The sequence below is a fragment of the Rhyacophila brunnea genome, unplaced genomic scaffold, assembly GCF_057557595.1.
Source record: "Rhyacophila brunnea isolate RB1 unplaced genomic scaffold, BYU_Rbru_1.0 scaffold_15, whole genome shotgun sequence".
Lineage (NCBI taxonomy): Eukaryota > Metazoa > Arthropoda > Insecta > Trichoptera > Rhyacophilidae > Rhyacophila > Rhyacophila brunnea.
In genome coordinates this window covers 11,943,269-11,966,238 of record NW_028232806.1, presented here as the reverse complement: position 1 = coordinate 11,966,238, position 22,970 = coordinate 11,943,269, and the positions used below count along the sequence as shown (strand labels likewise).

At 33.7% G+C, this 22,970-nt stretch overlaps 1 protein-coding gene across 8 annotated transcripts in view; it reads right to left on the bottom strand.

The window, feature by feature from the left end:
• The window catches only part of chb (CLIP-associating protein), an 81,575-nt gene that overhangs the window by 34,588 nt on the left and 24,017 nt on the right, over positions 1-22,970 (bottom strand). For 6 of the 8 annotated variants that reach the window (XM_085942767.1, XM_085942771.1, XM_085942766.1 and 3 more), the window contains exons 4-8: positions 6,842-6,942; positions 3,972-4,148; positions 1,980-2,104; positions 865-990; positions 444-572 (exon numbers count right to left, since the gene is read on the bottom strand). In XM_085942767.1, coding sequence (XP_085798893.1) covers positions 444-572; positions 865-990; positions 1,980-2,104; positions 3,972-4,148; positions 6,842-6,942 — 658 coding nt within the window. Of the gene's footprint in view, positions 1-443; positions 573-864; positions 991-1,979; positions 2,105-3,971; positions 4,149-6,841; positions 6,943-13,852; positions 14,010-22,970 lie in introns of those variants that run through there. The other 2 variants (XM_085942769.1, XM_085942772.1) reach the window with 2 other exon arrangements.

Here is a 22,970-nt window from a genome sequence, read left to right as displayed (position 1 = left end):
CGAAATTAAAACAGTTTAAATCCTGCAATCGCAATGTTCAATAATTAAGATACATACTCGAAAATACGAGAAAATATATTAAATTTGTGTTTAGTAGGCAAACGTTTTAGAAATATAGTTTCACATCTCATTCATGGTTAACAGGCCCTTCTGTAATCCTATTTGGGTTGGATAATCCGGACTCTACTGAAGAAAGATTTATAAGAACATAGACTTTGTAATTAGAGGCATTCAACAAATCCCTTTTGAATAAGAAAAGAAGAAAGGGATTCTTTTAATGAAGAATTACACCGATGATAAATAGCCAAACTCGACATTCAGAATGATTATGATTCGTTGGAGCCTTGGAGCTATCACAATGGATTATGTAGACAGTAATCCTCCAAGTTCTAACATGATGCGTTACAAAAATGAAATAGCTCCTATGATAGCACACCACCAACCTGAATTTGAAGAACCTGTCAAATCAGCAGATTTTTTGGCTGCAGTTGGAATGCTGTAGGTCCGTTTGACTGGTTTCGCTGGCTTCGCCATCATCAAGTTGTCAGTTTCGTCAACATTGCTTGCTGTGCCTTAAAAATCAGATACAAGCATTATTGACACAAATAGTTTTTTTTTACATTCTGGCTATACAATCCATTGAGGATATTGGCCGCCTCGCCAGCAAAAATGCTTGCACTCATTTTTTTTAATAACAAAACAATATTCCAGTTTCCGAGATGCGGGATTTCAACCTGCAACCCATGGCTTCAGAAGTGGACACTATCCCAGCGGCCCATTGTGAACACGGCCATAACGATAGCGCCTAGTTGTAAACAGTGTTAACCTAGGATAAATAATTAAATCCATAAAACAAATACTCACTTATAAATGCAGACGGATAAAGCTGATTATCATCCCTCGCCTCGTCAAACCTGCCTTCCAAGGCACTCAGTTTATTTCCGGTGAATTCAGACTTCTGTTTACGGAGATCCATTCTTAATTTATCACCTAAAATTAGCAACACCAAAGACAATTTATTGAGACATGCATTATTTATTTTACGATTTAGAAAAAATTCAAAGTTTTTAAAAATACTTTTTTTTTAAATATTTTTATTATTGAATACTGAAAATAGGTACACAAGATTTAAGAATGTTAAATTTTTTATTACAGAAAATACATAATTTTGTAAAACCTCAGAAATATACCAATTAGAAGAAAATCTAGAAGAAAAAGTTAGACCGAGTAGGACTCAAACTCACCTGTAAAGTAAAAAATGTGAGTTTGAATCCCACTTGGTCTTACTTGTTTTCCCAGGATTTTTTCAAAAGCATTTATAGAAGTAGGTACCATATTTGTCCTCAATATAACACAACCTATATATATTTTGGACGAAAATTGAAGAAAAAAAACAATAAAATTTTAAAACAATTGGGAGACAAAATCATTGCTCGAGGAGTTTAATCCATGTAATATTCCTCTACCCATAAAATGTCATGCTCACTACCATACACATGGTTAGCAATGGCCTATTTCTTAAATTTATCTTTGAAATACACTGAACTAATTTTCTACCATGTAATTAGGATTCACTCCCTTAAAACTGGCATTGATGGTTTTTTATATTCCCTTCAGGCGTCAACGGATGATTTCAAGCGAAAAGGTAATTCCAGCAGCTGTTGTAAATGACAAAAGACGAATCTTATGACACCTAATTTGTTTCTGAAGCTTACAATATATTCATTTTTTTCAATTCTCTAATGACCATCACTTGGAAGTTTGCGTCGAAATTTCTTCCTTCTTTCCTTCTCCCTTTTTTCTCAACATATCAAACATAATGAAAAATATGATTTTTACAAAAAAACTATTTTAGAGTAAAAAAAAATATATAGGTAAGTACAATATATATTTGGGACGACACACCACTGATGTCAAAAATATATAATTATATACAAAAAACCAAAGTGGATGAGATGTTATTTGAAAAGTCCACTCACCAACATGCTTATACATATCCACCATGGTGGTGCCTGCCTGGTCTCTCACTTGCGAGTTAGGATCACTGAGCAGTCCAACAATGGCGGGCGTAACAGTTTTTAACTGCAGGTCTTGGGTCCCCAGTCTAAAAAACCAAATCATGTTTAGGAAGGAATCAACGCCACAAGAACAATTATTGAGACAGCTATATACATCTATAAATCAAGTGACTTTTTAAACTTTTATCGTTTCTCAACATAAATGCAATCAGCGTCGTTCATAACTATCTCACAGTAACATAGATTATTATTTTTGCATGTTTCATACACCATGTGGATGTGTGGCATCTGAATGAAAGAGAAATGAAGCTGAGTTTCGAAAATATTATGCAATATGTGAAGCGTTGGAACATTATTTCACCATAAAATCATTGTCATCATACAATAGATCTCAATTATCCAGATTTCTATATCCACCATCACTTTTATATCATATTAAAAACAGATACAATTTAAAAAACAAAAATAATAAAACCAAAATTTTCAAAAAATGCCAACACAAAAGTTTATTCCGGAAGTAAAATAGATTTATTATCGTTTCGATTATATCATTATCCAGGCAAACTTTATTTCCAATTGCAATAAAGTGCATTAATGCTGTACTGACGCACTAAGTGTTGCCATACCTGCTAATCATACACCCCGTTTACACGTGCATGGATTTACTGTTGACAGTAAGTATTATCATGGCCATAACAAAAAAACGTATGGGTAAACATGTATTATCCTGCAGTTGCAAGCTTGCATGCATGAATCAAAAAAGTTTGAAGCTTCTGAATTTTCATGCAACAGAAAGGATTTTTTAGAACTGCACCTGCGCAGTAGAATGATAGTCGCAAACCTGCCAGCAAAAAACCAACTATTGTGAGGTTAACAAATTTTCAATACCTGTCAAAAAGCACCATAAAATGACAACATCTCATCTCGCTTACTCTTAAAGAATGAGATTGTAGACAGTCAGCACTTTTACGTGTAAATAGTAGTCATTGTCATGATAATTTAAAATACGCTACTATTGCTGCCAGTAAATTCACGCACGTGTACAGGCGCTATTACTCTCACATAATTTTGTTTATAGCTCACGTTTTAGATATCCGCATGATGCGATTCAATTACTATGCCCTCTAATTTCACTCCCATAAGTCAGTGATATTCAAAGTGTAGTCAACCCACACCTAGGGGTGCCGTGCCGGAGGCTTTTAAAGAAATAAAAATTCCAGAAATTTTGATTCAATGCACAATCACAATGATAGGTTTATATGGTTTGGTAGGTGTTTTTGTAGGTGATAAAAAAATGTATACCAACGTATATATCAATTTTTACTTGTCTTCAAATTTTTTTATTATAGCACTGTGTCCTTTGGATTTATTTAGCTTTCAAAAACCCATCTTGAAAAATGGAAAGTATAGGTCCATACTAAAAAATACTGCACAGACTGAGAGGGACAACAATTTCTCTTACGTCCGATTGTGAAAGGTACATTTTCAACCACAGCTCAGGAAAGCTAAAAGCGTCGACTGTGATTCCGAATGGAACATTTTACAATAATTGTCAACTCACGAAAGCTAAAAACAGCTTCAAGAAAGCAAAAGTGTACCAAAAATTCACTTCAGAATTAATTAACAATTTAAGACACAGTGAAAGAATTTTTTAACACACTGAGAAAGCTATGAAACAATAAAGTTTGAAAACTATAATTATAACTATAATATAATTAAAACAATTTCGTCCTTCCGCTCTCTAGATAAGCCTAGATATCATAGACATTACAGATTATTAATTCAAGACAATCACAATGTTAAGATATCTTATTAATATATTAAAAAGGGGTAAAAAAAATCATATAAGTATACAGTGCGTAGGAATAATGCAAAAAACTATGAGAAGTAACCTGCCTGTATCCACTTCATATCATTACAAAGTTATCCTTACATCAAAACATTATCACTCACTTGTATATGACTTCAGAAAGGGATTTCAAAGCTTCCTCCCTCATGTTGGCATTCTTGTGCTTAAAGGCAACAGACATCTTGGCCAGCAGCTGCGGCATGGACAGAGATCCACTGACGCATAGTTCTGTGATGGCGGCGCGGGCCGAATTTCGTACAGAGTCCTTCGAATCGCCCAATCTAGAATTCAATAAATAAACAGTTTGAATATAATAAACATATTAATTAAATATATTATAAGTAATTGGGTAATAAAGAGAATGGAAAAAGAAATAATGAACCTGCTGTTTATATACTAAATGTTTGAATGAATATAAATGTTGATGCTTGATGCATTTTATAAAAATGGTAATTTGATTCCATAATGATAAAATTATAGCAAATAAATCTGATAATTTTCATGAATCAATAACAGGAAATCAACCAAAAATATTCACAGGTTTACAGTGGTGACTTTAAAGTAATTTATGAATTAATTATTATTCAAATATAAACAAACTAGTCATTTGCATTGACATTAAAAAAATATATGAATGACTTTCAAATGCATCTGTAATGTGATGGCAAAATGATTATAGATGCAGGATTCTCTCAAGGAATGTATCTAATTGTATATTCTTTGATGTGGTAAAAGCATACAGCTACAACTGTTATCTTTACAGAGCTGAGGAAAGTTGTATTTATATGTACCATTTAACAACACAATATCATTTATCTTGTGAACCTCATAAATAAGAAAGACTTTTTCAAGAAACCGTAAAAACCATATATTCTTCTTTTTAAATGGAGTTTCGAAAAAATGAACACACTCTCTATACAAAAATACTTTTGCAGAGTTATGAGGTTTGGAAAGTTTTCCAAACCTAGTACACTGATTTTTTAAATGATTAGACGTGTTATGGGAACAAGAATCTTACACAGAGGTAGATATTCGGTAATCCTAACTTGTTCAATATCTTATTCAAAATTGGATTTATGTTTAATGTTTAAAAAAAATACAAATAATGAAATCATTAATATACTTATTTGAAAAAAGTAAATACATTAAAAAAGGAAGGTAATCATTCTTATTTTAACATAAGTTATTTTCTAAATTCATGTCTCTTCTGTAGAATATAAATTCTATACAATCGTTTGCTAATAGATTCTGTACAATATTATGCTTCCAGAATATTGGAAAAAAAGATTTATTTCAAAAATCTAATGAAAATATAAAATAATAACAATTAGCAGAGAAAATTGAAAACAGTTGGTTCACATTAAGAGAACAATATTTTGACGTTTGTCATTCCACATTATAATAATTACCACAGAAACTAAAACAACCAGTGGGACATCTCAGGCCACACTTACATAAATGCAGAACCTTGTAATGTAACATTATGGTGATGTTTTCTATTATCTGCATATACCTAATATATTGTACTGTTTCTTTTCTCAAGTGTGTAAAATAATCACTGATTTTTATGTTTTTGTAAAATTGCTTATACAACCAATTTCATATTTTTATATTACATGCAGTTGTATGATATTTATTTATTTAAGAAAACAAAACATTGTGGACATAACAAATCTAAATTCAAGTGTACACAACATGAGATTTACATTATAACAAATATTACCCTAACAAGAGAGAAGAGAATATATAAAATAATAAGAATAATAATAATAAATAAAATTAAAATAAAAACATAGTGAAGTACAATTTTATACAGAAAAATAAAAAAAATTGAATACAAAAAACATAGAATTTTATACAGAAAAATAACTGAAAAAATATATGTCTTTGGGGAGCGCATTGACTAGTCTCGCACTCCTCGCTAATGGTGCCTGATAGGCTTGACACGAGGAAACGGTTCCGATCCAGAAAAAATCATGGCTGCGACGACGTAAGTAATTGACAGGCGCATATAAATTCAAATTCATTAGGACACCAGGATTGGAAACCATCCCTCGCGATAACAGGCAAAAGTGCTTCAAGAGCAGAAGAGACCTACGAGATTCAAGAGAGTGAAAAGTAAGCATACCTTGTAGAAAGGCAGTCGGAAAATAATCATTTGATGAATTATCGAAAGGAAAATAGCGGTGTACTGGTCATGAGCCGTAAAAACACAACATATATTACTGAATTAAATAAATAAATTGAATGAATATTAGAATTAATTTTAATTAAACAATAACACATTTATGTGTAATTTATTTAAACTAAAAGATTTCTTGTATTCCAATCCATCACAATGCCTCGTAAATAGTTCGATCAATGTCTACGTATGGACCCTGACAGCCGGCCGAGTACACAAAGTGACAGTTTCATGGCAAGAAATAGAATAATCAACATTACTATAATATCATTGTGGAGCATGATCAGAAATGATGATATCCATTGGTAAACACAACGTACAGACACCATTCATCGCGTAACAGGACTTGACTGGCAGTGGGCCAGTTAAATCAGTAAAGGGGATAACCAGTGGGAAAGATTCAAGAATGGAAGCACCAAATGGTATTGGAATACTCGCTACTAGATAAATACAGAAGAGCCACCAGACTGTGATGGATGCGAAAGACACAGGACCGAATGAAATGGACAGAAATGGGAGAAATTCATGTCCAGCAGTGAAGCCGCCGTTGTCTAATGCATAAGGCGTTGGCTTCTCATCCAGGGGCTCCCGGTTTGATTCCTGGTGTGCTCACAATACATCCATCTAATTTTTTCAAACCCTGGGCTTTTCTGTTTCACTACTGTCATTGGGTTGCATGGCCCATTGTAGTGTTAAAAAACATAACACGCACAATTGCCAGCATACATTAATGAAATATACTACACTTTGGAAGATAGCATTTATTATTGAAAGAATCACAAGTATACTAACCTGTCAATGACATGTGGAAGCACCGTTTGCGTGTAGCTGCAGAAGTCAGAGCCCATGCGGTTGATAAGGGCGGTCAGCACGTCGAGCCCATTCTGAGATACCTGAAATAATGGAGAAAATACGTTAATAACAATATTCACTAAAAAAAAAATCATTAACACGTAGGTACGATTCTGGGAAAGACATCATTAGACATTAGACATTAGACATTAACGTCTTGAAAACATACAGTTTTCTCTCTCAATGACATTTTAATTACGTAGTCAAAATGCAAAGATCAAAACCTGATACAATATTATTATAATGAATGAAATCCCGACTACAGGTAAACAAAGATAAATCAGGTAGTATAAATATTGAGGTGAGATCAAGGTCCTGCCTGTTCTACAGTGGCACGATCCATGAACTACAAGAGTTCAGATTAGACCTTTACGTAAGTGTTTCCCAAACTTGCCCAATACTCTTTAGAAACATAAATTTTATTGGCATAATCACTTATGGTGAGTAATTTATTATGAGTCTGTTGTTTTTCAGTGTTCAGCACCAACCAATTGAAAGTATTTTTTAGCTTTTCTAAGCCGCCATTGATTTTTTTTAAAATTCAACCATATACTTTCAAGGAACGCATACCACAGCCGACAGTAATTCATTACTTTTTTTAAGGTGTGTTCAATCCAGACGGAGGAGGTTTACTGACAACTTTACTTACTATTCTTCGAAAAAAAATGTTACGTACCATAACCTCCAATCTGTGGCAAACCATTTGCTCAGCTTTGGAATTAAAATGGTAGTTTACAGCTTACATATGACACGTCTTTCGGCCTATAAACCCATTCTCGGAACGGTCAACGATAACTATATTAATAATATTAGTATGTCAATAAATCAATAACAACTATAATTTAGCAAATATATTAAATCATTGGCTCTATAGTCCTGTAACAATTCAGTCTTCTCCAATGAGGAGAATCCTTATTCTTAGGTATTCTAATGCCTAGTCCTGACCAAGATACATTTGTTTGGGAAAAAGTTATACAAATGTCTGTAAACATTTGTCCCGACACAAATGTTCGTAACAATGTAGTTCTTGTTTTTTGAAATGTTTGTCAATACATTTGCCTTTTTTTCTTCATCCGCAGCAAATACAAAAAAAAGACGTTTGTATCAAAACATATTTTGAACAATGTTCATTTATTGACGCACAGATGTATCTTGGTCTGAGCAAGGCATTACAAAGATGCGTTATTAGCCATTCACTTAACCTCTTAACGCCTTCTCGAGTTTAAAAGGGGGAGAGGTAGGACAAAATCACATCCACAGATGCCTTCGATGACAATAATTGAGAAAGCAACACATGAAATTTTAATCATTTTTTAAGCTGCTGATGGAGCTCAAGTCTGATATGCTTAACCAAACTAGTCACGCCTATGAATAATAAATAATCCATAGGTATCAACATACAAAAACTTTTTATTAAGAGAGAAAGTTTGACAATGAAGCTGATATGGGTAGAGCAAAAAGTTGATATGGGTCTTACATACAATTTCCCTACAGTCGTGTAAATCTTTTACTCCATAAATTTATTATGTAAATATGTAAGTCACTCTTAGGTTGGTACTCTTTTACTCAATTTTTTTCTGTCATATATCTATACACTTTCAGACCACCACTATATTTTGTAAAGAGGCACGAAGAGAAGTAATTTTGAAAGGAGTGATTACTAACCAACCTCAACCGGTCTTGCAGACAGAATCAGACTATTCAAAATGATAATATTTAGTGATAGAACTCCATTATGGTGGTTTCGAAACAAAGCTTTCATTAATTTTACAATTTTTGAGTTATTAATTTATAGTATATATAATATGATAGTCAAAAGATAATAATGACAGCTCAATCATTGTGTTTGTTAAATACTTATTTTAAATATCACAATATGACAAGACCAGTTTCGTCAATTTCGCCGTTGATAATGCCGGAAGACGAAACCAGTTGTAGTAAATACTTATATCATAAATATTAAAAAATACTATACATTAAAATATTTGTGTACGCGGCTTTATCCAACTGAATTTCTCTAAGGTATCCTTATATATTGTATTCGAAACGCTAGAAGATATCTATATTTGGCCATGTATTTTCTCTCTGCTATTCTTGGTAGTATTGACCTGTATATCCCTGGTAACTATTTTAGAAATCGGGAGCATCTTTTTCCCAAGGTGCAGAACTAACCTGCCATTGGTGTTGCCAATTGGGAGGCCAATAACTGTATTCACCGCTTCGGATATTGATATATTCCACATACGTGAGGATGAGTATAAATAAACAGAGGTTGTTTTATAAATTCTTAACACAGGGCCTACTTAGCAGTTGGCTCAGTCGGCGTATTTCCGTGTACCCACATTATAAGTTTGGAATACTGCTTCTATTTCAATTTCATTTGTTTTATTCATGTGATGTTGTGAACGTCTTGAATGTTTAATTTGTAATGTTCACGAGTTGTAAATAAATAAATTTCATTTAAATATCATGCATATAAAATTGGCGAGCACGTGGTTCAAATACCAAGTCAAGAGCGAGGCTCTGACTTATCGTGTATAGGTAGGTACTGTATAGTTTCGTCACAGATAGACAAATCACAAAAGAAACTACATCTCTCATAGTATGAATACGAAAAGCGTGTCAGCATCCGGTCTATAGGGTGATTTTTCCAACACAAGATTAAAATGCAGCAAAAAAATATTCTTTCTTGTCGTCCAAAGACCACTTTACCAAAACAAAAACATCTCAGCGATAATAATAATGATTCCTACATAATTGTGACGATGTCGCGCAGAGAAACCGTGGGCGAAATAATGGCGTCCAGTGCCCGTTACGGAATTAAGTATGTAGTCGTAAGAATGGTACTGGACATTAAAAAAATGGCGACCAATAAAAAAATAATAAAAAATAACCACCTCGGCAAACCGAGACTTACTAGAGCACAAATTGAGAAGATAAGTAGCCAAAATACGCGTGAGATTAATATACCTAGATTAAACATGACATGACAATACAGTCAAAGATAATGGATTCTGTGAACATTAGATAATCTACTTTCTTACGTATAAGAAACGTCTGACCCGATCTCGCAGGGTTCAATTGGGTACTGTTTAAATATAATTATGTTAGTTAAGAAAGTAGGTAAGTACGTATTTATATTTGGTCGATGCTTCATGAATAAAGATGTTTCTTCGTCTGTGTAAATAACTTACCTATCGTATTAAATAATGTATACTTAAGTGATTCGCAACCTTTTACGTGTGGAGGAAACCCCTTGAAATATTTTGTAAAATCTCGGAGAATGACTATTATTATGTAGTGTTTCTTTTATATAAAAAAAATGTTGAATAGTAACCACCACACGAACATCATCTAACCAAGGTAAACATTAAAACGCTTCATTGATTTATTTAAAGACACGTGAAAACATTTTTTTTAATACATACTTAATTAGGTACATACGAAAAAGTGCACATTTTTCACAATCTTTTGAAAATTTTCACAGAATCCACGGACCTGGTTTGAAATCACTGTAATGTACCATAACCGTTATGGTATCGAAAAATGAACATTTAAAAAACTTTAAAAACTCGCTTGTAAATTATTTAAGACAGCATTTAAGTACTTGATAGAATTCCATTTTCCACTAGTATAATAATAATTACGTACTGATCTTTTTTATTAGCTTTACAATCTGGTGTGGATCTTGGCCGCCCCATGAAGGGGTTTACGATAAATGGATGTTGGCCACTTGCTCAACCTGTTTAGGTCCATGCTCTGGATTCAAACACATATTGAAAAAATATATGTGAATTTTGCCAATTGGGTACTTACCTACCTATATAAAATTCCATAAATAAATTTTGCAGAATTTATTATCAAATATGTCAGATAAGGTCACGTCATGTGGAGGAGATGCTTATGAATCGTACGAGCGAGTAGTTTGATTTCTTGAAGACTGTTAAATACTTTAGTCACATCAGTGGGTCTATTCTATGCTTATCGACCGCTAAAGTGATAAAGTGAAAAATATTATCAAACTTAGGGTAGGTTTGTATCAAAATATTAGCACTTATTGTAACAATTACACGAAGCCGGTTTTTATTGTTCCAATAAGTGCTATATTTTAACAGCACCTATCTTGCTGCTGTTAAAATATCGCACTTATTGCAACAATAAAAACCGGCTTCGTGTAATTGTTACAATAAGTGCTAATATTTTGATACAAACCTACCCTAAGTTTGATACTATTTATCAATTTAGTGTTCGATAAGTATAGAATAGACCCACTGGAAAAACAATATCACCAAGTGTTCAAAAGCTTTAAAAGTCACTCAGTTTTCACACAATGCCATAGATCAGAATTGTGTCTCACAGCCAAGCCATACGCGCTGCAAATTTTGCAACCTGACGATCTTGTCCGAATGCAACAAAGCTGGTACCGGGGCCGGGAACAACTTGCGTAGCGGTACCACAGTATGCGTGCTAGTGGCACGATCTGGCTGCAATGATACGACACCCAACATCCGATATGATAGGAACCAGAATAATAAAATAAGGTTACCGCAATGCGAAAACCAACATACTTTAATACAATTCCAAAATCTTGGTTCAACCGCCCCCACATCCACAGAAAACAACACACAACCATTACTGACGTAAAAAAATATTGACATTTTTACGATAATAATATTATACGTAGGTACATATTTTATTATTACACCTGGTGAAGAATAGGGTTGCCACTTTGCAGTGCGAATATTATCGATAATAATGAGAGTAGGTAACGGATTTGATTTTTCAGAAAACTACGAATATTATCAGACAACGTATGAAACAAAAACCATCTCGAAAGGACCCATCTAAAAGGACATCCGTCAAATCTGTCATCTGACGCAAACATATTTTCCGAAATGTACCCGGCAACGCCTGGCAGTACTAGTAGGAAACCATAGAAAATTTCACTTTCATCTCGCCACTGACGACTAACAAAATCTTCTTTGCGAGTGGATTAATTGCCCAGGAAATCTGTTCTATACAACTTAGTATCTGGTAAATTTAATAACTAAACAGTGTACCAGTGAACACGAGAATGGGGAAATGGGTTGCCTTCTGCGTGAGGTTGTAAGAAGGTATAACTCCAGTGTGGATAAATATGGTATAAACTTAAACACATGTTAAAGAATATGTTATATTCGATCATATTCGATACTTAGATCTGTATCATAATCTGGCTTTCGTATTTATATAAGTATATATAAGGGACTCATCAATGTACATCGGCGTTTATTTCACTCTTGTCTGCAGTAGGCACCATAGATACAAATTAAAATTAATATGGATCCAAAAAATGCACCTTCGGAGAATTCACTTCCCGCGGGCAGGGCTTTGCTGCAGACCCTTTTTGCAAACAATACAGTCGTGAGGAGTGCACATTGAATCTAGTGAATGTACTAAACTAAACTTTGTAGTGATTTTTACAATTGAAATAGGATTATATATTCAGCAGGATTAACGGGACAATAATAAATAATGACTACCCGCATTCAAAGAAAATGGTGATAAAGCTCAGAGCAAAGATACTAAAGAGATGAGGTATTGTCCGGCTATATGAAGTCGTTTTCTTTGCGTATAACGCACAGTATAACCTCATTTTTTTATTATTTACTTACCAATGAAACGTTATACCAACTTCTTGCAACATGCAACACAATTAGACATCTTTTCTACTCAATTAACAAAAAACATTGACCAGTAACTTTATATTTCGCACAAATTCTCGCTAAGTACATAAGTCAAATTCAAGCTATACCGGCTTCACTTTTAGCTTCACTAAATCGAGTATTTATATGTTTTTTATCTTACTGTAACGCATATTGCGGAGATTATACGCGTGTCGAATACTATCTCACTCGCATGTATCGTTAGTTTTTGTTCAGGCCTTGTGATAAAATATATTTTATATCAATCAATCACTCCAACGACCATGTCAAGATGACCTACCACAAAATCCACCACGATGTCCTACTGGACCGGTCAACATAAAAATCACCTGTCCAGTGTATTGTGGCACATTATTACATTGTACCAGGTAAACTAAATCATGAAATCTACATTTATTATGAACTGTATAAAAGATGGTTATTGTTAAGACATGGTTATAGGTAAATAATAGGATGTGGAATCCGTCTTCATTAATCATTGCATTACAATGAATAATGATGTCATTATCGTCTTCACGGGTAATTAATTCTCAAGTCAAATCTAAATCATGAGACGCTCCCCTTCCATTGAACATTTTCGCTCATTGACCCACAATTTACTTGCAATGCGTAGATACTTACTGAAAAAATGCAATAACGTTTCAATACTTACTAGATAAAACTTATCGATAAGGATTTAAAAATCGAACCCAGTACTCCAAATAAATACAATTTCCGGAAAATTATACGTGTGCTGTTAACCGTGAGATGTTGTATCGGAAACCGATGGCCGTCCAGCACTGATATCAAATTCATTTGTAAATAAAATGCATATGTAATAAAACTCACCGAAATGCACGGGAAAGACAGAAGAAAATAATTAAGTAGGTAAGTAAGTAAATTAGAAATACAAAATACTAATAACATTCCACGAATAGTGCACCATTTTTTGATCTCACTGCTACACGGCCATCTCTTCGTGGTACGACAGCTCACGGCGAAATGTAATACGTAAAATTTACATTTAACCTAACCATTAAATTCATTCAACCTACCTCAATAATATCTACGACGTATATCACACAATCACATTCAATTTGTGTACATACTCAAAGTAACAAAAATACTTAGTATTTTTGTCATCGTATAAAAATATGCTTACAATAATCAGTACTGTTGATAAGAGTTATATGTATCTCTAGTCTAAGTTATTAATAATTGTTTATTCTTGCAAAATTATTGAGGATTAGTATAAACTACGCTTTACCATGTGTTCGTAGAACTCTGGCGGTATTTCCAGTACATCTTCATAGTCCGACTCCTCGTCTCCGAACGAGGAACCTTCTTCCCAAGACGTCTCCATAGCACTTAACATCACATAAGCATCATACACCTAACTATTTAATACAATCACTGTATACCCGACGTAAGGCGACAACCCTCACTTCGCAAAAAAAAAAAATAGATCGAATACAATATTATGTAACTGTGTACCTTTCATATCGAGTCGCAAAATAAAGGTATCATAACAAAATACGCGATATTATGTACCTACCTGCGCATGTATCATATATTTAGGATAATGAAAAATATTTTTTAATAATGACTGTTAAGACAAGACTTATTCCGTATAATATTTATTCCTGTTGGATTGCCGAAGTTACTAAAAATTGAAATTAATAATTTAAAAAAAATCAATGAGTTCGAAAGGGGCTGCAAGAGAGCAGGAAATTGTACCTTAACCGAACCCTGGAACCCTAATTTTATTATTTTAGAACCGGAACCCCTTAAAACTATAGGGGTTCATCAGGAAGTTTAAAACGTGTATTATATTTTGTTGTCATTGTTCACTAATGCTGGAACCAGTTATTGTAAACAATAATAATATATATTATTAATCAATATAAGTATGTACACACATAATAATATACTTACATAATATTATTATTATATTATCATTAATATTATAATTTAGATGCAGCTTTTGTATTATTTTTTTTACTAATATACTAACACTTCGCTTCTGTGTTTCAATAGATATTAAAATAAAATATACATAATAATTATAACTACAGCCAGGTAGGTAGGTACCAATCTATATTTTATAAATGGGTAAATATTTTTTTTTAAAGAATGGAGAGAAAACCGCGTTTGATTTTTCCATTTAAAAAAATTAAGAGTCTAAGCCCCAAAACACACGTTGAGTGGCCTGGTGATCTGGCCGTACGTGGCACATGTTAATTATAATTATAAGTAAACTTTGATTAAACATTTTCCAAATTCACGAATAAAATACCGTTGCTATTTTAGATCAAGATACTCAGGTCTTCCGTTCTTTCGGTGTCAAATACGAGGACGCAGCGCGCCCTTATTACTCACGCAGGCTTTGCGGGATTATCCCGAATTCCAACGCAATCCCAGTCGGCTGTGTCCGTCGGGATTACAGAGAAAATTCTAATCGTGTCAACCCTATCATTTGGTAATCTAGATTTTCAACATTTTACAACATACAAAAACATAATATATGTTTATGGAACTGATAATATATTCAAACAAGGTTACAAGAACAAACTTTTTAAAAGAGACAAGTCTTGAAATAAAAAGGAGTTTATTAGTAGATTTGATTGTATTAAACGCAAATCATTGATTTAACACTAAACCACATTTTGTATACGTTATCGTCGCGGCTGAGGGTAGTTTGTTTGCTTAGTTATCTATCCGTTTGAAGCAAAGAATTTGAACTGTAACTTTTTTCAACATATTATTTTAACATATTAGTTTAACGTAATTTAAGATTAGTAACTAGAACATTTTTTTTATTCAAGTATTGCACATTTTTTTTATTTAAATTACTTTATTACAACATTCATGTAGCTAGGAGATGAAAATTAAACGAGTCTAAGTGCAATGTGGATAAATCGACTTTAAAGACAAGTGACTTTAAACGTGTGACTAAAAAATTATGTAAATGGGGTATTGTTCTCAAATGAACCATTAATAATATTATAAAAAAACAATTGATCTATCTATCTAGTTCTTTTTATTTATTAGTGTGTTTGAAGGGATGCAAGTCAGGCAAAAATATTCAAATAAAAAAGGTCGTTAATTAAAAAATTACAACGTTTTACACAGAGGGGTTCATCGTGGTGTGTTATCCAATATTAGAAATATAACTTTTCATACAGATTAGTTACATATTATTTTAATCCCCGTTCACGCATAAATAAATATGTATGTGGCGATTTGAAACCAGCTGATAACTCATTATGTCACGTATTTAATCCTCAGACCCTCATTATTATTAGACAAAATTCTAAAAAAAACAAAACATTATTATCATCTGCATAATAGTTGATATTAGATTGAAGATATCAACTACTCACTGATAGCGATAATGATAAGATAAATTAAAATATTTGAGATGCGTAAAAAACAGAAAAGACTGTACTGTACGATTTTGGTGGCCAAAAACGTTACTATCAGGAAGTCAAAACCTTCGAAGCGATATTACACAATGACGACGTGAATAGGTAGGTACTGATGGAAACACTATAAAACAATATTAGCATCACACTTTTAAAAAATTCAAAAGCGTCTTCTCTCATAGTTAAATTGACCTTTTAATTTGCAACTTTTTTTGCACACTTTTGCAAAGAACTTTTAAAGATGCCTTAACCACTGTTCAATTGTAAATTAATGTAGTATGGGACGGATAATTTTATTGTTTACACAGTCAAATCGGTTTTCTCATTTCATATTTTTAATTATTATTTTGAGACAAAAGGGGATGACGAGCATTAAAAAGGGCTTACTACCTATCAAATAATTTTCACAAACACAATGGAACTCGGAAGCAATTCGCGTCGATATTTTGCAAGGCACCGCGATCGACTGAATACCAATACCCATAATGCAAAATCTCATCCCATCTCCACTCCAGATAGGATATAATAATTCCGATATAAATAGATCATCGCGAGGATGAGACGATCCCATGTTATTTAATAATATGTAAATGCCTCTGTGAGACAATGCAATAATAATGGTGGCACAATGTTAGCCCATATTTCTCGATTGGATGATTATGCTTTGTTTGTTATGATCACCGACTATTATAATGGTAATATCGCACAGAATGATCATAACATGCAATACCCTACTGGTTAACATTTGCCTTTACTAGTCGAATACTTACAAATTTATACGGGAAAGAAAAGGTTATAGGTAGGTACCTACTTTAAAAAGTCAAGTAGATATCTAAAATTTACAATATCAATCTTATCAAATAATTCACGACGACGACGGTTTAGTCATCATAAACCTAGCGCTGTATAATATACATACATTCACATATTATACAAACATAGTCTGAAGGCAACAGTGAGATAAAGTGAAAAGAGTCGATTTTGAGATAAATATACCAATCGTTTACTGAAAGCTATACCTACACAATTCATCACACAAAAGAAAAAAATACTCTGCTGCATTTATTAAAATTGTCTTGTAACTTCAAAAAAATAGTGGGATAACTGAGATAACTCACTGATAATAATGGTATACAAAAATTCTACCATTATCAAGTATTATATAAGAAATACTAATACGTTAACCACTTCGCGTGTCGAAGCTACTCGTAGGTGAGCACCGCACCAGTGGTTACCGCTATGCTCAGATGTTTTATAGCTGGAATCAAAGAGCGGAGTGTCTGGGATGAGGCATAAATCTGAGAAAATGTCCGTTGCTTTGGTTAACTGTGGTTTTCCAAACTACAATCCGCTGATTGTGGTTGACGGTCGCGTCTGCCCGCAGTGTAAGTTCGCCGATATCACTTCTATATTTTAAACAAGAAATCCTTAGTTCCGTATTATTAACCTAATTATACGACATTATCGCTTGAGGACGGACGTTATCATACGCCCGAAACGTCGGAAAGAGGATACCATGCAAGGCGATAACACAAATACCGAAGAATACAAGAAAACACAGTGAAAATCTAAAGTAGTTTAATATAAAAAACCTACTTATTCCAAAATGAACTGACCTTCAGTATACCTCAATAATTACCCTACCACTATAATAATATACATTTTTAAGTAAATTTCAAAAGGTAATTTTTCGTAGTTCAGTATAAAATATTTGTGTTCATTATAATACCTAATGATCAAAATCTTGTTGGGGTTGCTGAGTGAAACGTCCTTCGCCAGAATCAAAGTGGAACATTTTTTGCAGCTGTCGCGTGACAACTACTGCCAGAGCTCAACAATGCATACTTTTCTCCAACATTATAAGATTATTTAAATTTTACTATTGTGAAACATGTAACTCATAATGTGGGTCGAATAAGGGCACCCTGTACCCGTTTGAAAAGGTAAGCAGATAGACGCCTACCTACCCAACTACTTCGCGGATGGATGAACCATAGCGCGCGAATAAGCATGCGGGGATTCAGGTCACTATTTTTGGCAAAAGCCAGAGCTGCAAGAAGGCTCAGTTATTTGGAAGCATGACAGAAAAATTAACGAGATAAAAAAAACAGCAAAACATTTAGTTGTTTTGATAAGTTACGAACGAAATGTCAATACAAACGAGTATGATAAATCAAAAATGCTTTCTGATAATATAATCAGTCTAATTAGCGGGTCCAATCGGGCCTCGTGCTCCACTACGTAAATGAGCCCAAAACAAAAATAAATGAAACGTAAGATAAAAGATGATTTTTCATTTTAAACCACTCGAAATACAAAAAAAAGCCCTCGTGCAGTTGAGACTAGATCATAAAAATCTTAAGGCTATACTTCAGCTGAGGCACGGTCTAAAACGATCCTGACTACGCAACGCGAAGATTGTGCAAATGACGCGTGCAGAACATAACATAATTTGTCATAAAAAGTCAACATGCGTCCATCTAATGTTATGTTTATTAATTGTTCTATTACTAATAATAATAATATATTCATTGACATGTTTTCTTTTTCAAGTAAATGGGTAACGTTTTTTAGTCATCATTACACGATTTAAGAATTAATTCCCCAGTCGCCATCACAAAACAAATTGACGTGTTCACAGCTCCACTTTCGCTCTCCGACTGCCAGTGGTCGAAAATTTCGTCGCACCTACAGTTGAAAATTATTTGCCGTTTCACTGAAGTACCGTCTTAAGGAAATTCGAAATGTATTTGCAATATCTTACAAGATAGATATTTGCAATATTTTACCGATGACCGTTTTCTTTCTCTCTTTTACAAACTTCATTTTTAAAAATATTCTAGTTTCTAGACTTTTTTTAATTTAGAGAAAATCTAGCAGATTTTCTGTCATCTTTTTCCACCACTTTCATGCCATATCTGGCATTTTTGTGGATAGTTGGCACTACTGCAACAGCCTCATCATACCAGACCCAGGGATCAGAGAGCCATACAATTATTGCATTCATCCGAACTATCATTATGGGAGGAAAAAATAATTTTAGCCGTATATTATCTTGCAAGAATGAATGCAGTATGATTAAAAGAAAATGAAATCAGGTGGACAACCTAAGAAATAAGAATCCTTTGTACATAATACAGAATACAAACGTATCTATTCTGCGAACTTTTGTACATACCATCGTAATGTGCCTGCTATTAATTTAATCAATTGGCAATCATTGTATTGGAATCGAATAAAACAATGCTTCCCAAAGAGCTCTTACACACAAAGGTCTTTTAACAGTGCTGACGTCACACTATTTTAGATATCTTTGACCCCACAGAAATGGGTTCTCTGAGTGTTTGACCCCCATCCATATATCGTCATTCTTTGTCATAAAGTCTTTTCCGTCACATTTTAATTCATCCCGTCCGATTCATCAACGTAGCACATAATAGTATTATAATGTTCTCAAGGAATATCAGCTTATAACCAGAAAAAAATGAGTTCATATGTCATGTCACATTATTAATAGGTATCCCTCCTCTATCCCATTCATTATCTTCGACGCAAGTCATCACAATATAGACTCCCTCCCCAGTGGCCCTCCTTTGGACGTAACGTCATATATGGACGACTCATTAAAAAGCACTAGTATACCTACAACGTTCATGTCAGAATAAGTAGGTACCTCGTAATAGTAATACTTAATGCAGCCCTGTCCGAGCACTGGATTAAAAAATAAAATAATTTCAGCAATATTGCAGTTAAGTCAATTATGAAAATTCAACTTAACACACGGACGACTATGTGAGATATAGCATCAGACGTGACATACGGAGCGGTAATCAGCGTCGCAGGCGAACATAATTAGTAATCTACCCTAAACCTACCATTAGCTTCATTATTTTATATATTATGTTATCAGAGATTTTGACTGACTATGGGGCACAACATATAGAATTGTTTAAATAAAACATTCAATTTTATATTGCCCAGTCAAGTTTATAGTGTTTTTTTCTGAAAATCGTGACGCCGTCACATCTCAATTAGTCAGTTATTTTGTAGACAAAAAAGTTAACTGTTCCGTTACGATTACACACTAAGAAGATGATAACATGTGCACCTCCACAAAGCGGACGATGCATTAACATATTGGATTTTAGCCACATGCTCAACCTATTAGGTCCATAAGTTGGAAAACAACATGTAAATTTGCCGATATTTATAATCCGGCGCAGTAACCGCTCGGCAATAGTGGACATTATGCATTATTTAATCTAAAATTATAGCTCCCTTCGAATACATGGTCCTACGATATGACAGGCCAAAAAAACATTTTTATATGCATGTGGTACACGGTACAATATCATGTTGACATCGAATCGAGTCGAAAACGAGGTGTAATCAATGCGTGGGCCGCGACCTAGCTCTCTATACAAGACGACAACAATATTATAAAACGTATAACTACTGCTCGACGTGCACAAGTATTAAGGCAAGACTTCTTTAACAAAACAAAAATCTAACCCGACAGAGCAAATAATATTTATTACAATATAAAAATGTAAGATGTTATCTGGGTAATAATAAATTAATGCAAATGCAAAGGAGAAGCTTTGAGATGAATACATACGTAACCGAAATGTGAACGAGATACCTACATACTGAATTAAATATAATATTATGATATCGTAATAAAATCTCATAATTTAATACAAACTTCCTGAAGTATAATATTGTATTACCTACTAATATTTATTCAAAAATCACCCGTTTTGCATTATACCAAAATCAAATAAAATGTCATCCCACGCGTTCAGGTGAGGTGAGGTCAAACTTTAAATATAAAACATCTGTAGATAACAGCAATTTTTTGTTTAATGTAATTTCAATAATTTTAATTAACGAGTAGGTACATTAATATGTTCCATGTTCATAGTGCCAAACAACTACTATATCCATCAGTGGTGAGGGGTGGAGATAGGCTGTTAAGATTCGATATTATAAAAAATGCACACTAAACTTTGTCAGTCATACTAATTATCTGTTTTCATTGAACTAAGAATACAATTTGCAGATTTTGCCTGCCCTGCCTAAACCAAACCATGATAGTTTACGTATGCTATGGGTGGTCCGACAAAAATAATGCACACTTTTTCAATGATACTTATTTGTTTTCGTTGAATTAAGAATACATAATAATATTACAGACAGTGCTGGTTATTTTGTTTTAAATTCATAAAAACCCTGCCTAACCAAACCATAATCGATAAAAAATATTATTCTTTCTACAAAATATCTAAAATTATGTATGGTTTAGTGGCATAATTTAAATAAACGAATATTTTTTGACTATTATCTACTATGGCTTGGATTAGGCAGGGTTTAATTGAATTTTAAAAACTAACAAACACTATCTACAATTCTACACATTGTAGTCATATTTCAATGAAAACAGATACGTGTGACTGACAAAGTGTGGTTTGCACTATTTATGTCGGATCTTAACAGCCTACCTCCACCCTTCGCCACCGATACCCATACTATTTAAAATGCCATGTCATTTACTGTACCAAGTATGAATCGTTCAGGTAACTTTGGCCTACATTATTTTCTATCCGCCTCTTAATCCGTGAGTCGCGAATTCGAATAACGCGGCTCAATGACATTAATATGGACGAAGCATCTGGAAAATAAAATGACACTCACTTTGTGTCGGGTCTGCCGGATGGCGAAATTCATATTTTAATATCGGTATCCTACGCTCAAATGAACATTCTGCTTGCAAGCGGTCTGGCGACACCGCTGGGTCTGCCCATACAAAATTTCTGACTGTCAGGTTTCGACTCCGCCGTTATTATTGTGTTACAAAATGCCAATGTGCCTAGGTAAAAATTGTAAAAAAAATCTACTTAACACTCCAAGAAAGATGGGATATCACTTTTCATGTGTTAGTATTATTTATTATTGATAAAATACCATTTTAAGATACATATTGATGAATGTTTATTCAATGCAATTGAATGACAGAAACCATTGGACAGACGCCTGTGATGCGCTGGGCTCACTTGCGTCTAATCTCCGAGAAGTCGTAAGTAACCTAGAATCTGTTTCTAACGTAATGAGTAATGACACTAATACACCATTACAATAAAGGTTATATTACTATAAATTCTCGAAGCTTGTATCGCATAATGGAAATGGATACGTCATATGGTCACGTGACGTCTACCTATACATCTGTGAATGACTTTCATGCACAATTTCTCGTGCGCGCCGATATAAAGTGAGATGTCCATTTAATAAGTCATTGACGCGGCTAGACAACATTACCATACTGTTTTTGTTTTCAAATATATTTGAATTCAGAGCATGAAAACAGCGGGTTGAAGGAACGGCTAAAAACCATTCCTTCAATTATGATAACCTCCACTCTGTCGGGCCAGGATTAAAAACCGTTCGGTATTGACCGGGATCGACCCGGAATGAAAGTGCGAAACCAAGGTGAAAGAGTTTTTATTAGATGAATGGCGTATAGGTGGAGTGTAGGTAGATCAACGACCGGAACAGAATGGATGTCAACTTGGTAAAAGTATAATCGCATGTCATCGTGAGTAATACATAATTATTGACAGGTCGAAGAGTGACTTTAGAAGAAATTAACCATCGCCAAAGAACGAGAATAAATGTTTCTGAAAACAAAATACTCACATCTTACATACCTACCATAATGTGTATAATAGTGCTAAATTTATTTTCCAGAATTTGTACACAGAGCTATTGAAACTAGCCAACACGGTAATACGTTTCCGCTATTTTTCTTGATCCAAAATAACACGGATAACACTCGGGCCAATTCCGTATACAATTATTCCAATACAAGGCGGTTATCTACACGAAGTGGTAACACCATGGATAAACGGACACGGCACTGCGTCTAACTAAACTGACAGTTTATACCCCAGGATAATTAAC